This window comes from Gopherus flavomarginatus, chromosome 10, assembly GCF_025201925.1.
Source record: "Gopherus flavomarginatus isolate rGopFla2 chromosome 10, rGopFla2.mat.asm, whole genome shotgun sequence".
Lineage (NCBI taxonomy): Eukaryota > Metazoa > Chordata > Testudines > Testudinidae > Gopherus > Gopherus flavomarginatus.
This window is the reverse complement of record NC_066626.1, coordinates 34,955,639-34,973,028: the sequence shown is the minus strand read 5'-3', so window position 1 is coordinate 34,973,028 and position 17,390 is coordinate 34,955,639. Positions and strand designations below refer to the sequence as shown.

Below are 17,390 nucleotides of genomic sequence, written 5' to 3'. Positions count from 1 at the left end.
GGTGTCACCTGGCCTGAACTAGGCTTTGGAGTCAACAAATTCCCATTTTGAGGCTTGCTATACAAAGTGCCTTCTTTCTGAGTGCACCTCCAAGTCCTTGGTAGAGCTCAAACCTCTTCACCTCCAATCTTGAGGTGCCCAGTACAGAGTGCTTAGATAACCTGTGGTACTTCTTGGCACTGGTGAAACCATCTCTCAATTCTGCCAAACCTGAAGGAGCACTGTTGACCGATGCAGAAGTGCTTGATACCCAGACTGAAGAAGGTAGTTCCGATGGAAGATAGAAAGTACTTAAATTTAGCTGACCTATCCTTTTAGGATCAGGGCTTAAACCCCTTACAGATACTGCACCTGTCACTAATGTGAGCCTTCTCCAAGCACTTAAGGCAGCCAGGGTGCAGGACACTAACCAGCATTGGTATGCCACAAGAGTGGTAGGACCTGAAGCTCAGAGAACGAGGCTATAACTGACATCGGTGCCCAGGTGGGAAGTGGTGTCAAACAATCTTTTTTTCTTCTTTTAAAAGAAACACAGTGGAATGGACACGTGCAATCACTCAAAATAAAAGCATCTCTTATACTAGAGTAGTCCATATGTACTTCAAATCTGGTATGCGGCCTCTCACAATAGGCCTTAACAGATCCTTAAGGGGAGAATATCCCCTATAACGAGGAGTCAGTTGTGCAATGTGGTAAATTTGAGGGACCGTGACCCTGCTCATGCCTTGAAGTATGAGAGTTAATTGTGCCCGTTATAGAAAACAAATACAAGTATCTTTGGTCAAGATTATCCAGCTTCTTTTTACAGCTAGCTAGAGTATCAGACTTATCCCCTTGTCCTTGTACAATAAATTAGCATAAAAAGCAGGGATTTATCAGTTTTCACTATACCCTACATGCTCTCGTACACATAATCCCATTAAGTTCAAGCCATTTTTTAGCCCTTCCCGGGGGCTTTTCAATTACAGCTACATTTTTAAAGTGAGGAAACCAAGCTAAATGTAGTTCTCCAAATGATGCCATATCATTCGCAAATATCACAATAGGCTTTGTATTTTTTTATCCTTTTAAATAGATCAAACATCCTACTTGCTTTGACATTCCCCCAGTTTGTGGCAGCAATCTTCAAACTGTTGACAACTTCAGAGGTTCCTATCAACTCTAAATTCAGACTATTTTACTAATGTATTTATGCATTTTCCCTTTGGCTTCAATCCCCTAATGTGTTTAAACCCAAAAGAAGTTTCTGCCTTTTACTAGGCAAAAGAACTTTGTGTCATCAACAAGTTGCATCAACAAATCATTAATAAAACAGAAATAGTCCTTTTTCTGCTGCTTAACCAATTTAAATTCTTGATGAAACTTGCTTTTTAACCCTTTGTTATATATTTCCATAAAAGTCTTAGTGTTCTAAGTTTTTGATAATAAGGGTCACATATAAGAGGTTACATAAACATAATAGCCTAAATTCACAGTATATTCTTTGTTTCTGGATTTTTCACATCAAGTGTTAATGATTTTGCCCAATATTTTTAGTAAGCCATAAAAATGACTCTCTCAACCAAAAACATTACCTTCATGTCAGTCTCCCTTGGAATGTGATCCTTAAAGTCTTCAATTGAACTTACAAGGAAAGGAATGTGGTAGGATAAGACCTAAGAGACAAACAAATATGTAACTAGAAAATTCTTTCAATAAAAATACTCTTAGACACTAACTTATTACTGGATATACTCTACTTTGTCATGAGTTACTATTTTATGCGTATCAGATAGTTTAATCTTTGAGAGACTTGGAAGCATAATACATTCAAAATTGAGCATAGCATTGACCAAGTGGACAAGCACTTTTAGACATTATTAAAGTTGAAAAACACATGCTGACACACTGTCAAAACTATCTTACAGATTCTAACATAGTCAGCAAAATGGTTTTGAACAGTACTCAATGAATGCTCTGTAAATGCCTATTTCATCTTGCAGAACTGGGAATCTTGGGTTCAGTATGTTTCTGCATATACTCATTTTACCCACAAGGCAACTTATTTTAAGTTTGGTTTTATTTTTAAAACACAAGACACCTGAATGCTGAGACATTTAAATACAATGTTAATTCATCTTAACATCATGCAGAATAAATTTAGTTATTTCTTACATCTCTAAGTGCTTCCTGTGCCAATGAGCGAAAAGACAAGATTACGCCAATAATGGTCATCCTCTTCAGAACACTGTCAACAGCTGAATTAGAAGAAAAATAGTGAACTAGAACAGCATTTCTTAAACTTGAAGTACTGACCCAAAATGGAGATCACAAGGCTATTGTAAGGGGATCGCAAGATCACCTTTTCCCTTGCTTTCAGAGCCGGGTAGCCAGACAGCGGCGGCTGCTGGCCGGGTACTCAGCTCTGCAGGCAGCAGCACAGAAGTAAGGGTGGCAATACCATACCATTCCACCCCTGCTTCTGCACTGCTGCTAGTGGTGGCACTGCCTTCAGAGCTGGAGAGTCGAGGCTGCTGGCTGGGCACCCAGCTCTGAAGGCAAAGCTACCGCCAACAGCAGCACAGAAGTAAAGGTGGCATGGTATAGTTACTTAGGCTACGTCTACACTACAGCATAAAATCGAAATTACTAAAACCGGTTTTATAAAACCGATATTATAAAATCGATTTTATGCGTCCACACTAGGGCACATTAATTCGGTGGTGTGCGTCCATGGTCCTAGGCTACCATCAATTTCCGGAGTGGTGCACTCTGGGTAGCTACATTAAAGGAATGAGACCAATAACTTCGATTTCCGTCCACACTAACCCTAAATCGATATAGTAATATCGATTTTAGGGTTACTCTTCAAGTTGGGGAGGAGTACAGAAATCGATTTTAAGAGCCCTTAAAATCAATTTAAAGTGCCTTGTAGTGTGGACGGGTACAGAGTTAAATCGATTTAAGCTGTTTAAATCGATTTAACTGTGTAGTGTGGACCAGGCCTTAGCTCTGCAGGGATCCGGACTGATGTCATGAAAGCTATGTCCAGTACCAAAAGGGAAAGGGGATCATCACGCTGTGAAACATTTTCAAAGGGCGGCCCAGCAAAAAAAATCTAAGAACTCCTGAACTAGAATATATCCCAAGATTTACAAAACAAGCCTTTTCAAACATTTTACCCCAAATTAATAGCAGCAGAAAAATATAGAAACAACTTTAAAGTATGTGACATTTGAACAAAGGCAAAAAAAAAATCACAACAACTAAAATATTCCTGACAATTGTTTTTCGTATGCAGCTGATATTTGTATTTGGCAATAAATGTATAAACTCCTGTTGACTACTTCAAAAGAATGAGCTTTTTACACACAGATGTCAATGTCTGGATGTAAGCACTCCTCTCTGCATAGTTTACAATGTCTCTGTTTAATACTTACTTTTAAACACTCCTGTTTTTCTCAAGAATGCAGCAATATACCATGATGGAATCATATTTGAAACAGGTGCATCCACATAACACTATTCAATTTCTGCTCTGCATGCATGTACTTCTACATGCCTGTACTCTGAAGAATTATATTTATGGCTATTAAAAGTGGACAACAAGATCTGTTTCATCCCAATGCATGACAGCCCCTATCTTTGGCAGAAAGGCATCATATTTTTGCACACACCCCCACCTCAGCTTTTCATTGTTATATCCAAGTGTTTATGCACTAATTTACACTGAAATCTCATTTTGTTTATACATGAACAGACTGCATAAGATTTTAAATTTAATCAGTTCACATACATTATGAGTCAACTCTAGTGAATGAAATGTACATTTCAATGTTCATGTATATTAAATTCAGAGAGGATAGTTTTCACAATGTTTTATTTATGCAGACAACTGCAGGGACAAGAAGAAAAAGAAAAACAATATTGCTAGTTACCCACATGATAATCTTTTGAAGAGTGCTGCCATCTGGTCTGGTTTGTCAAAGCTGGTCCTCATTTGTGTTAGCACTTCAACATTCTCCACCACAAGTTTCTAAAGAGAAGCAAGACCTCAGGTCAGCCGTAAATCTCAGCATGTTAAAAAGATAGGTGCATGCTTTAGGACTTTTCAATCTGGCAAGCAGGAAATCAAGCTCATGAAATCCAGATGTTCCGCTATATTTCTTCTGAAAGAACTACAGGATTATTCTGGTAAATGCTGATTGTACACCAAATAGAGCTCTGAATGACCAAGAGAGGAAGAAAAACTGCTGATGGGAATGCAGTTTATATTTTCAGAAGAATGTGCAATTTCACAATCTTAGACTAAAACTTAACAAAATAAACCTTGTATAAATATAATTAGTATAAAGCATCTTTAACGCCAATAATATTCTTACTCATATCTCAATAGCTTTTTTCGTAAAGCAGCCCACTCCCTTGCTCTTTTCACTAGATGTATGCTTGGGTGACGGTTGGATTGCAGTGAATTTAGGAAGCCTCCTTAACTGGAAAGCAGTGCTTCTCACAAATTTTGATTGCTTCACATTTTAGTGTAAAACAAGAGAGGTTTTATTTTTTTAAATAATCTGGTCCTCATAAATTATTCAAACATTAAATATCAGCGCAGCTTTCCTAAGATTATTTTCTTTGACTCCAATCACAAAAAGAGAGTATTAAAAAAAAAGGAATAAGAAATTGTTTATTTAAATCCATGCAATTGTGTCTTAAGCAGTAAGTCAACTTTAAAAGAAAGCCAGAATTCTTCTGCATGTCAAACACAGTTTGGCTGAAACAATATGTAAAGGAAGTGTTTCTCTTTGATCCTTAAATAAACACACATGAGCTAGAGGTTTCCGTAGCAAGTATGTAAGTGTAATAATTATTCTTCAAATATATAAATTATAAGGGATTTGAAATACTGTGAAGCTGCATAACCATAGCTATAAAGTTGAACCTGTTGGATCCAACAAGGAATGTTTTGCACCACCTGGTAAGGCACCTATGCTACCTCAAGTCCTCCAACCACAAGCAAGAAGTGGTTATTTTACTCTTATAAAAAGGGAACCTACAGTACACGAATGATAATCCATTCAAATGTTTATCTTTAGAGATAGAACTATTGTCTTGCATGTTAACTGAGCTTCTTACGGAGAGGCCAACCTTCATGTAGCTCTGCATACTACTAAGTGGAGGAAAGATTATGCCTACTTCTCCCTAGACATCACTCTCTAACTCTTTAAGAGTTCATTTGGTGCCTTATGCCCCTGAAAATACGGCCAATGCTGGAACATACATAAGGAAGATGGAAGAAGAAAACAGGACATGCTTTGGATTGGAAGATAATAAGCAGTCTCAGAATAGCCAATATGGAATACAAGTGTCCTATTGGAGCAGACTTCTGCCAATACAGATCAGCTACTAAGTAGCAGTAAGCCACAGCCTAAAACATGAAGGAAAAAATGATACCTCATTAACAGGAGTACATATAACTATAAAAACCTTGACTTTTCATCTGTACTCTAAAGAGAAGAGATGGACTCCATGATCCTACAACCAAAGCAGGCTCATGAAGAGATTACAAGTTGTATCCAAGCACATTTGGGGAAGAGGATGTAAGGCTCAAGTAGTGACTTTTGCAAACATCTTTACAAGAGGCCTTATAAGTCTTCAACAGATGTAGTAGACAGAGTGAAACATTAATTAGTAAGCATGGAAATTCAACAACAGATTAAAATAATAATATGAACATAAACAACGAGACACAAATACCATAGTATTACTCTATGTAACTTGACAAAATTGTTTCCCACCGCCTAACTACCTGGCAATGTTGTTCCACTGCAGACTTCAACTAGCACCAACGACTGGGTACTACAAACCTCAAAGTGTTTGTGAAGGTCATGCCCCCTACGCCCTCAGGCCTGCCTAGGGACTTTGAGCTCCCCTCCTCCACACTGAAGGCAGGAGAAATAACAGAAGGGAACCTACAAGCTGTGAGAGACTGAGGCATACTCCTTAACCATGCAATGCTGTGCCCAGGACCAATGTTCAAATAGCTGACGGGTTAGGGACCTCAAATGGACCCCTTATAATCTATCAACTGTATTGTAACCGCTGAAGTTGCAACAATTGGAATGTAAATCCCCTAATCCACCCTGGAGGTCTTTCAGACAGAAGGTGAAAACCCATACAGGTCGGGTCGTTTTCCAATTCTGCCATCTGGGTAAAATCCCATAATTGGCATTCTGCCTACCCCTAGGCATCACAAGAGATTTAGTATCTCAATTCAAGGATGGGAAGGTTAAGTCTGAAACATAGCTCAAAATGGCTGATCAGCTAGGCAACAAGCAGTAGACACTTCAGTTCCTCAGACAGGAACTAATATGTTGCCAACTTCACTGCCCATTGTAACAGCAATGGCTCCAATGCCCTGAGCCAGCATGAGATAACCTACTCTCCTCCCCAAGCCATGCATCATGAAGAAGAGAAAAGAAAACAAGTACCCCCCACACATGCTGAAGTATAGTTTGAATCAGTGGCATCCCAGCACACCAGGTGACACCCCAGGGGGCTCAACCAGTCACACATACTGTTTAGGGAAATGGGAAAGCTTGCAATATCTCTGCTTAACTTCATATTTTCAAGGGTATCATACACCCTGACAATTCAATGTCACTGAAATTCACTTAAAGGAAGGAAAATGCATATGGGTGGGGGTAGAGAGACAATGTATATAGATGTGCACACACTTTAAAAGGGTTATGGTATTCTAAAAGGATTTTTTCAAGAACAAATGTAACTGGAAAACAAGAATTCTCAAAGAATTTAAGCTGTTTGTTTTTAAAAACAGTAAGTCAGCATCCATCATCAGGCAGTATGTTCCAAATAAACGCAAACCCATCACTAACTGCAATGGGAAAAAAATTGAGTGGGACTCAATATGGCTACTAACTTGCCACTAAGTCCATAAATTACAATATTAGAGGGGTCAATAACAAGAATAGCACAGATTTTATAGCCCACAGTCTATTTGCATAAACAGACTACTGTCTGGCAAAAATACCGGAATAATCTTATTAGATATTTTAAAATGTTCACCTAACAATAGTTAGTATAAATATGTATTAAATGTACTTTTCCACTCTTAGTGTTAATGTATGTCAATTTGGTTTCATATGTAGGAAACTCCTTGAATACCCACTTACAGTGTTAATTTCCATTCAACTTTTGCAGAGCACCACACTAGATTTATTGCCTTTGTATCACTAGCAGATGCACCCTCCCTTTTTAATAGGTGCACTCCTCTTTCTCCTCTTTGCCTTGCTGGGGGGCGGAAGCCCCAACCACCCGCAGCAGTACATCTGCCCTGGCACTGCAATTCTAACACTAGTTGTGGAAGGGAGGGCCGGAGGAAGGAGAGTGTGCTGGAGAACAAAGCCCACCACATATTCACTCCTGCAGCACTGGGTCCTGTCCCAAAGGGTTGGACCTGGCTCCCTGCTCTAGGCATAATGGCAAGGCGCATAGGGTTGCAGTGCTGCTCAGGTTTGGCCTGGCAGCCTGTGTGCCAGGTCACAACACCAGGAGCGGGGAGCCAGGCCCAGACCCTTGGGACAGGTGCTATTACTGCAAGGGTTTCTGTGGATGCAATTACTCCCATGAATCCTGACTAAAGCTGCCCCGGCTTTGTAAAGTAAAATGGTAATAGTAGGTCTAATTTTGTTTAGAACAGCATCTTTCAAGTTGTACTTGAGTACACTGGACTACTGGGTCTTAACGTTCAGTTGGAAAACACTGTAATAATGCAGTCCCAAAGCACTCAAACTATTCAAATCCCTGAGGACAACTTGAATTTGAACAGGTATTTCATCAGCTTGAACAAAGCTCAGAATCTGTTTTAAAGGAAAACCATTCAAACTGGAAAGGATAATTTTGTCAAAAAATTAAGAGCTAAAAATAGCAAAACAGAAAATAAAGCCTATTTGAAATTAAGTGCAATCAAAGTGAGCAAGATATGCTAATATAGTAGCAGATTCTTAATGTTAATTTAAAGAAAAGGGCTCTTAGAAATTAGGTGTTTTGGACGCAGTCCAACCATTGAGAGAATATGATACAGAGATATGCTCAAGTGTACTATGTGTTCACAGATGACAGATACGAATGAGAAAAAAATACCCATATGTTTTCAGTTTTAGTGTGGTATGGTAATACTCAGTGAATAACATGCAAAGCATAGCTCTTAAGCACTATAAATAAAATGTGCATAGGGAAAAAAATCAAAACATAATTACCTTAAGTTCAGCAACCTGTGAGGAAATGTGCCACATAAGACTTTCACTTAAGAACTTCATGCCATATGGTCCAAGCAGTTCTGAGAGGGCCCTCATTTCTAAGGAAGAAAAAACAATTGTCTTTATGTTGACATTTATTTTGCAGTGATTTAACAACCATAACACATGTAGCAATACCATTCTATCAAAGCAATCTCAAAACTGGATACAGAGTAAAGCTTAAGTTACAACAGTGGGGTATAAGTTCACCTACTGCATTTACTTACAACAAATCACATGTACATAGCCAGTAATTGTTTCAGCAAGAACAAGAAAAATATTGGTACTTTTTCCCCTGGGTAGCATAACACAAAAACAGCAAGGAGAGAACACGAGAAAGGCAAAATTCTTCTGTATATTACAATATTTCTCTAAAAACAGTACTGGTATTCCACAATCTCTCTAAAAGTCTTAGTCTCAAGCACATGAAAAACAGCCCTCAGAAGGAATATCTAGAACTATGTCATAAAAAGTTTACCTGATATGTCAGAGTATTCTTCAGCATTAAACGTCAACTCATTTTCTGTGGGCAAGTTCACAAATGCCTTCATTGCTGGGAAATATGCTATATGCCCATTGCTGACTTGCCTTAGCAAGGTTTCCAAATACCTTAGCAGGAAAAAAAATTTAATGTAAAAATATTAGTTCAATGAGAATTATACCATGCTACTCATAACATTAAAAAAGTTTCACTGATCTGCGAGGGTGAAATTCATCACTGTGGAGAAGGACAGCATAAGGTCTACACACCACTTAAATTCCATTTCAATGGTTTAACTGTGCACAGACCTTGTCTTGCCCTATGCAACAAGAAGAATTTCACCTTCAGTGAGTTTTTGGACTCTTTTTTAAACAGCTATTGGTAGAAACAGTAAATCTGTCTTGTTTGAAACTTGCAAATTTGCAAGTGTTCATGCCATACACAATTCCAATTTCCTGATGCAAGCTATTCAGTTTAATTAGATTTTAAGTGCATTTAAACGTAAAACAAATTGCTCACAATAGATGTTAATATGTTAAATTCTTACCAATTTGTGTACAGACTGGTAATAGTTGGCTCCCCGTGACTATCCAAATGTTGGGTTTGCTGAAGAAGAACATTGTTAAATACTCTTGTTATGTCAATCTGCACATAATTTTCTATTGACTGGAGTACTGTCATGTAGGCTCTTACACTCGTTAACAGCTCTGAAGGTTTTGCAATCTCTTGTGTTGCTTGATTATACATAGTCATTCCAACAATTGACCTTTTAAAGAGAAAAGAGTTACCTTTGTACATTAATGAAGTTAAGCAGTATTTAATTCTTCCTGGTTGTATAAAGGATTGGGTATTCAAACTTTCAGATAAATATCTCAATGAGATTTAAAACATGATAGCAGCACTTTTCAAAAAGAGAAATCAGCAGGAATACTGACTCATAATCCATGTTCTCAGATAAAATTGCATGGGAATTCTTAACACAAACACTTAGTGAACAGTATGAAGACACCCAGTGAAGTATGGTCTACAATCAAGTGAATGACCCATGAACTAGAAGATTTAAACTACAAGCAATTTGGTCAAGAAAACACTCCCAAAATACATTTGCATGAGAGAAACTAGCTGTAATTATCTACCACAAACACATACTTGGGCTTAAAAGGAAACACCAGCCAGTTAATCTATAACCATTCTCAGGAGCACCATTTAGGATAAATTCTTTGTACAAAGGTACTGTTATAGTTTATGTCCATTTCTATATATTTTTAAAGGGTTTAAAATAAAATTTATCATTAAAATAAGCACAAAAGGAAATTTAACAACAAAACTGAAAGTAAAAGAATTAACTCATGCTGGGGCCTCAGATCAGCTTGTGATCTAATTTACATGCACTGCAAAACAAAGACAACCGAGCATATCAAGAACGGACAATTTAATTTCCTGAATCAAAACATAATATATTATGTTAGAAATGGAGTCCTAGTAAATAATGTAGCCCATTCTGTGCAAGTGCCGTACTCTTCTCAAGACTAGAACATATCTATAATTAGTCTGTCAAATCTAATTTTAATTGTCTTGTTTAATGGATCTTCTACTACTTCTCTTGGAAAATTATTACCACATCTCATTGTTACGAAGTTTTTCCTGATATTCATTTTTAAAAATGGTTTAAAAGATACCACTTCTACATAAGAAGTGTCAGCCTACTGGGCTCCCCTCAACCGTGTTAGCATTCATTATTTTAGTGCTAAGCATTTGTCAGTGGTGTCATGGAGTGTGGGGGAGACAAGGCCCTGCATCCCTGGCTTCCTGCAATTCATCATGACTCTCAGCCAGCCAGAAAAACAGAAGGTTTATTTAGACGACAGGAACAGGGTCCAAGACAGGTCTTGCAGGTATATACAACAGGACTCCTCAGTTAGGTCCATCTTGGGGGGCAGGGAGGCCAGAGCCCCATCTGGGCTTCCCTTCATTTCCCCAGCCAGTTCCAAACTGAAACTCCCTCCAGCCATCTCACTCAGCCTCCCACTGGCTTCTCCCTCACCCTTTGTCCAGTTTCCCAGGCTGAGGTGTCACCTGACCTCCAACCCCCATCCTGGTTCTCATGTTACGTGCTCAGGTATCCTCCCTCAAGGAAAGTCTCCCATCCCCAATGCAGACAGTCCCAGAAAAACTCCCTTGCAACCTTCCCAGGTCAATACTCCCCATCCAGTATTCAAAGAACATATTAAGAACATTCCCAGTTCGTCACATCTGGACTCTGCATAAGCATTTCTTGGTTATACAATTTTAGCCACAAAAGTGATTTTTATTTCCTACTAAAATGTCTGAAAAACACATGACACTTAAATAGTGCCTTCCATCCGTAGATCTCAGAGTGCTTTATATAAGCCAAGTAATCACTACTAAGGAAGCAATTCTGCCTCGGATTCTGTGAGTTCTTCTGGGGCAGGTCTGCAGCAGCTGCCATCCCAGGGCTTTCAGAAGAGCAGCGGGTAAGGGGGGGTGGGTGAGGGAGGGGAGGAAAAGGGCACACCAGAATGGACTGTAAATTCGTGGGCTTTTGTGAATTTTTGTTTATTGCCTGCAACCTGACCCTGATTTTTTACTAAAAATACCTGTGACAGAACTTAATCTTAATCATTAGCCCTAATTTACAGACAGGAAAACTGCAGTAAAACTTGATTTGTCCAAATTCACACAATAAGTTAACAATACTAGGCATGAACCATGTATCAGACTGATTCAGAGACCCATGCTGAATCCTCTAGAGGACAACTGCCTGCTTAGACTCTGATCCTGAAAGATGCTGAGCATTCTCTACTCCTATTAACTTTAGTGGGCATAAAATGTACTCAGTACCTCAAAGAACTAGGCTTTTATACAGTAAATAGGGTCAAAGAGCTTGAGAAGTAATTCAGTATTTTGGTAATCATTTTGGACTCAATGATTATAATTACACACTCAAGTTTGTGCTCATAGTGATACACATTATGAAGGCAGGACAAGAAGAGATGGACATGAAATGATTGTTTTAGCAGAACTGAAGTTTGTTTAAAACCAAATGCAATTTTTTTTGTTTGTTTTGAAGCAAGTGACATTTATTGTTGAAACGCTTTACTATTTATTTTTACAAGTTTGCCTCTGATGCCATCTTTCTTTTTTAAACGTATTTCAGGAAGTGCTACTTTACAAAATAATGCTGGCATAGCAATATAAGCAATAGTTCAATCACAAAAAGAAATATACAAGCTTAAAGTAGTAAAAACTAACATGTTTATATATGATAGGAAATCAACCCTTTGAATAAAGATAAATTGCAGAACTCTGGAAGAAATACCACTTAACATCAGAAATAGAAAAAAAATTAAGACATTGCAGTCTCTGAATAGCAAATCCCATTCCTAGTTTGGGGCTGCACTGAGTACCCCCTCAAAACCATCACTCAGCATTTTTGTGGACTTGCTACCCACCCCTAAGGCAAAAAATAAAATTACAGAGAGCACTGTGGTTTAGGGACTTAAACCCAGGACTTCATGAAAAGTCAACAATTTTTACCCTTTTTACGTCACCATCACTTCAGTGTATCAAGAGAACATTCTAGACAAAAGTCTAGATCATGTCCTGATCACTAGAGACAGGGCCGACCAGAGGAGGGGGCAAGTGGGGAAATTTGCCCCGGGAGCCCTGGCCAGGGTCTTCGGCAGCATTGTGGCGGCGGGGGGCCCTTCAGTGCTGCCGAAGACCCGGACTACCGCCGGGTGAGTACAAGCGCTGCAGCTCCTCCGCTTTGTCCCAGACCCCTGAATCCTCCGGGCGGCCCTGACTAGAGACCCCCTAAAACCTTATGTGAAATACAGAAGATATAGTTTGAATCTCTACCAAAGCTGACTGTCAGCATGATCAACAGGGATGGCTTTTACAATGAGAAATTCTCACAAGAGGTTGAAATTTACCTTTCACTACACCCACTTACTACAGGGAAAAGTCAAGCCAAGAACTCACCTAGTAGTGCATCAAGCAACCATTACACCAGCCCACAACACTTTTTATTTTAAAGCAAATATGTTAAAAAAAGTTTCCTTTTAGGTTCCTTGCCAGGTCCTGAGTTCATATTTCTAAGTCCCCCCTCCAAACACTGGTAAAATCCAACACCGGAAACAAGGTTCAGCACTACAGGGATGTGGCAATGTGAAGAGAATCTCTGTAGTATTAGGATTTGTAGTCATGGACTCCTATGAAGAATATGAAACTAGTACTCAGAATCTGGGAGGTAAGTAGAAGAAATTTATTTTCAAATATTTTGTTCTAAATATAATTTCAATTTAAAAAATGTTGTATGCCTACATATTTATTCTAATTGATCTGCAATCTTAGTTCTTAGAATTTGCTATTTTAAAGCTTTGCAGTTCATGTTCAAAAATAGTCTTGTGAAACAGAAACACACTGTATTTTTAATGTTAGAACAAAAAATGATTTATTTTCCTTGGTTAAGTAAAAATTTAATTTTGCAGTCTCTTACTTGGTAAAACGGATTTCCAGGTGAGATGTTAAGTACTCCCTTGGGGTAAATGTATGTTCCCAGACAACCATGTTTGGTACGTAATTGATTGAGAAGCAGAGCTCGGAAAGTGCAGTGTGCAGTTTGTCCAGGCTTAAAAAAAAATTGACACACAAATTACATAAGAAATTACAAAACTATTTCAGAGAAACACAAGCACATATTATTATTGGGGAGTGTTGCTAACAATGTTTACGTAAGTAAGATCAACTAGTTCTGTCCTTTAAAAATAAATTAGAAGTGTGCAGTAATCATATGAGGAAGCTTTTCACACCTAGTTAGTTAATTTAAAATCAGATTTTGGGAGAAAACTGACTAATGCAGGATGCTACGGTTCTGTGTTGCTTTATACTGTGCAGAACAGAAGAAAGACTGTTGCACAGTTCACCAAAATGAAAAACTTCTTTAGGGGGTTGCTTAACTTATGTTTTGTAATCCAACAATCACTTCAAGAAACTACATGTCGTAACCTCTGAAAGTTATTAAAAAATTCTTAAGATTAAAACTAACTAATTTCACAAATTCTAAGTGAGCCTTCTCTCTCAACCACTCCACTCACGCTAGCCATCTGATGCCCCATTGCTGACTGTGGCAGCAAGTTTTCCTTCACAAAGTGCACACACATACTCAGCATTTCCAACTGTAATGGTAGGCAATGAAGTGCTTCTCAAACTTTTGTACTGGTGACCTTTTCACATAGCAAGCTTCTGAGTGCGACCCCTCTAATAAATTAAAAATACTTTTAAAAATATTTAACACTATTATAAAGGCTGGAGACAAGGTGGGGTTTGGGATGGAGGCTGCCAGCTTGTGACTTCCCATGTAATAACCCTGTGACCCCCTGAGGGGTCCCGACTCCCAGTCTGAGAACCCCTGCACTACTACTTCCTTTCCATCATTTCCCCTCATCCTGGTGTTTTTGTCCCCTTTACCATATGCACTCTTCTCCTGCTGTGTTCCTATCACATTGCTTTTCTAATAATTTTCAACCCCCGTGGCAGCTACTATTCAGAGAAGCTTCCCTGACAGATGGGGGTGCAAAGGATGGAAGGAACAATCTTGTAGGCACCTCAGCTCACTTTATTTAGTGCTTCATCAAATCAGATGGTACTCTGGTGGCAATGTGCAACTGACACTGCTCTCCTGCCCCACGGGCTAGCCAAAATTCTGAGTGGGGCAGAACCACCAGGTGGGATTGTGCTGCTCAGGAGAGAGAATGCTGAAGGGGTAGATTAAAGGATGTGTAAACCCCACCTTCTCCACACAGCCAATGGGGTAGGGAGGAGAGAGACCGACCCCCACCGCTTTATTTACATGGCTGTAAATTTACTCAAAACATAAAATGAAAATTCCATAAGTACTGGTCCTAAAATTAACCATGTAAATCAACACAAAGAAAACATCCATGTTTAAACAAAAGGATTGGGGAGAATGCAGGAGGAGGAGGAAGAAATAGCAAGAGAACGTGCTTACTTGGTCACCACCAATCTGTTTTTCCTCATGCTTTCTACTCCCGGTTTCTCCCTCTCCGGTTCCCCTTTCTTTCCAGTCTGTTTTTTTGACTTTTTGTTCACTGCTTGACTGATTGTTTTGGCACAATGCTTTGGCAGTAGCTAAAAGAGGATGGAAAAAAATCTTAGCTACTATTAGATAAAAAATAAAGTTATGGTTCAGGTGGAGTATTCATCACAAAGAAATCCACACTGTACATGTTTAGGAAAGTTCTCCACCCCATCCTCATTCACTTTCAAGATATGCCCAAAAGGAAAACTGATTAGGAATACAGCTATGAAAATGATCTCAGAGTGTCTGAACACTTAGAGAAATAAATAGAAGAGAATAAATGCCAGGGAGTAATTTGATAATATATATTAAAAAAACTGTGTGTATTTATATAAAGAGGTGAGAAAATAACTTGTTTTAGTTCGCTAGCATTTCTGAAAAAAAATTCAAGTCGGGTCAAACAAAATGAAAATTAAAAAACCAAGGAATCAGAAAGTCAGCAAAAAATTCATTTCTGGTGAACAAAATATTTTGTTTGGCCTGGGCCAGATTCACAAAACAGTTAAAGGAGGAAGTGGTGATGGTGGTGCCACGTCCCTTATAATGTACAGCCCGGTGCTTAGGGCACTTACCCACATTACCCCCCACCCACTTCTGCCTAGAGAAGGACTCTGAAGTTGGGTCTCCCACCACCCAGGACAGCGAGTTTAAGTCCCAGAAAAAGTATGTTTTGGCTTATCAAATTCATGAATAGTTTCAGGTTGACCTAAGCTATGCTTTTCAGTGAATAAATTATTAGTCAAAAAAATGTCACCCAGCTCTACTGGTATATAGATGTGCACACAACCACAAGTTTCTTGATGGGCTCTGTAGATTTCTCAGATGTATTATGAACTATTAACCCATGTTAAATAAACAGCAGATAGTACACACACACATATATATATATACAATGAAGTGAATTTTCAAAACACTTAGCACAGGACTGTGGAAAATGTTAGGTTGTAACCAACCTGTAATATAGCATAATCTTATTCCTAGTAGATTTCAACACCAAATATCAGATATTTGCTTTTCATGTTCTCCATCACCACCAAAACCCTCTTCACCGAAGTGCCAACCTTATCTTTCCCACATAAGGCATCTCTTCCTAACCAAATCTTTGACCAAATCTCTTCTTTCTTCCTATACTTCTTAAATATAGCCCTTCAGAATTATTTGCCAAATTCCGATCCTCACAATCTTAAAGCACCTTCCTTCCCCAATCAACAAAGCAACAGTCTGACAACCCTTCCATACCTAAACCTGTCCCTGATCTTGACACCCCTAAGTCCATATTATATACAAAACTTGCAATATTGATCTCTAGTCTGGTGAATTACTTAAAGCTTAAACTGCTATCCATTCAAAGATGTGTTGTCAGTCAAGTTCTTGGAAATAAAGGCGTGACATGGTTTTAGTGTCAATTATGCCATTATTCCTGCTCTTAATGGTGATTTTTTAAACAAACTTTCCTTCTCATTACTCATTGCCTCCCAAACCTCCACCGTTGATCCCCATCTTCGGAAAGCTTCTCTGCAACTTTTACTATTAACGTTCTTTTTCTCCACCACCACAATGAACAAAGACCACACAACAGCCTTTTAAGCAACACCAAGCCTATTGTGACAGCATAAGTCCTCTTCTTGCATAAAACACAGTTTATAAATAGGGCCCTACCAAATTCACCGCTGTGAAAAATGCATCACAGACCGTGAAATCTGCTCTTGTGTGTACTTTTACCCTATTCTATACAGACTTCATGGGGGGAGACCAGCATTTCTCAAATGGGGGTCCCGACCCAAAAGGGGGTCACAAGGTTATTGTAGGGGGGTTATGATATTGCCACCTTTACTTCTGCACTGCCTTCAGAGCTGGGTGGCTGGAAAGCGGTGGCTGCTGGCCAAGTGCCCAGCTCTAAAGGCAGTGCCCTGCCAGCAGCAGCCCAGAAGTAAGGGTGGCAATACCCTGCCATGACATCCTTACTTCTGCGTTGCTACCTTCAGAGCTGGGCAGCCAGACATTGGTGGTTGCTGGCCAAGGGCCCAGTTCTGAAAGCAGCAGTGCAAAAGTAGGGGTAGCAATACCATACCATGCCATCCTTACTTCTGTGCCTCTGCTGGTTGCAGCGCTGCCTTCAGAGCTGGGCTCCCAGCCAGCAGCTGCTGCTCTCTGGATGCCCTGCTCTGAAAGCAGCACCACTGCCACCAGCAGCGCAGAAATAAGAGTGGCAATACTGTGACACCCACCCACACACAATAACTCTGCAACACCCCCTCACAACCCCGTTTTCGGGCAGGACCCCTACAGTTACAACACTGAAATTTCAGACTTAAATATATGAAATCATGAAATGTACAATTTTTAAAATTCTATGGCTGTGAAACTGAACAAAATGGACTGCGAATTTGGCAGGGCTTAATTCAAAACTTAAGCATAAATCATAGCTTAAAAATTAATGGTGGATAATATTTATTTTAAATCCAACATTTACAGTGTACGTGGAATTGAA

At 39.1% G+C, this 17,390-nt stretch overlaps 1 protein-coding gene across 4 annotated transcripts in view; it reads right to left on the bottom strand.

Moving 5' to 3' along the window:
• Positions 1 to 17,390, bottom strand: part of NCKAP1 (NCK associated protein 1) — a 122,308-nt gene that overhangs the window by 16,364 nt on the left and 88,554 nt on the right. For all 4 annotated transcript variants that reach the window (XM_050916398.1, XM_050916399.1, XM_050916401.1 and 1 more), the window contains 8 exons: positions 14,810 to 14,949; positions 13,298 to 13,429; positions 9,323 to 9,541; positions 8,773 to 8,903; positions 8,256 to 8,353; positions 3,922 to 4,015; positions 2,155 to 2,237; positions 1,575 to 1,655 (listed from right to left, as the gene is read on the bottom strand). In XM_050916398.1, coding sequence (XP_050772355.1) covers positions 1,575 to 1,655; positions 2,155 to 2,237; positions 3,922 to 4,015; positions 8,256 to 8,353; positions 8,773 to 8,903; positions 9,323 to 9,541; positions 13,298 to 13,429; positions 14,810 to 14,949 — 978 coding nt within the window. The remainder of the gene's footprint in view (positions 1 to 1,574; positions 1,656 to 2,154; positions 2,238 to 3,921; positions 4,016 to 8,255; positions 8,354 to 8,772; positions 8,904 to 9,322; positions 9,542 to 13,297; positions 13,430 to 14,809; positions 14,950 to 17,390) is intronic.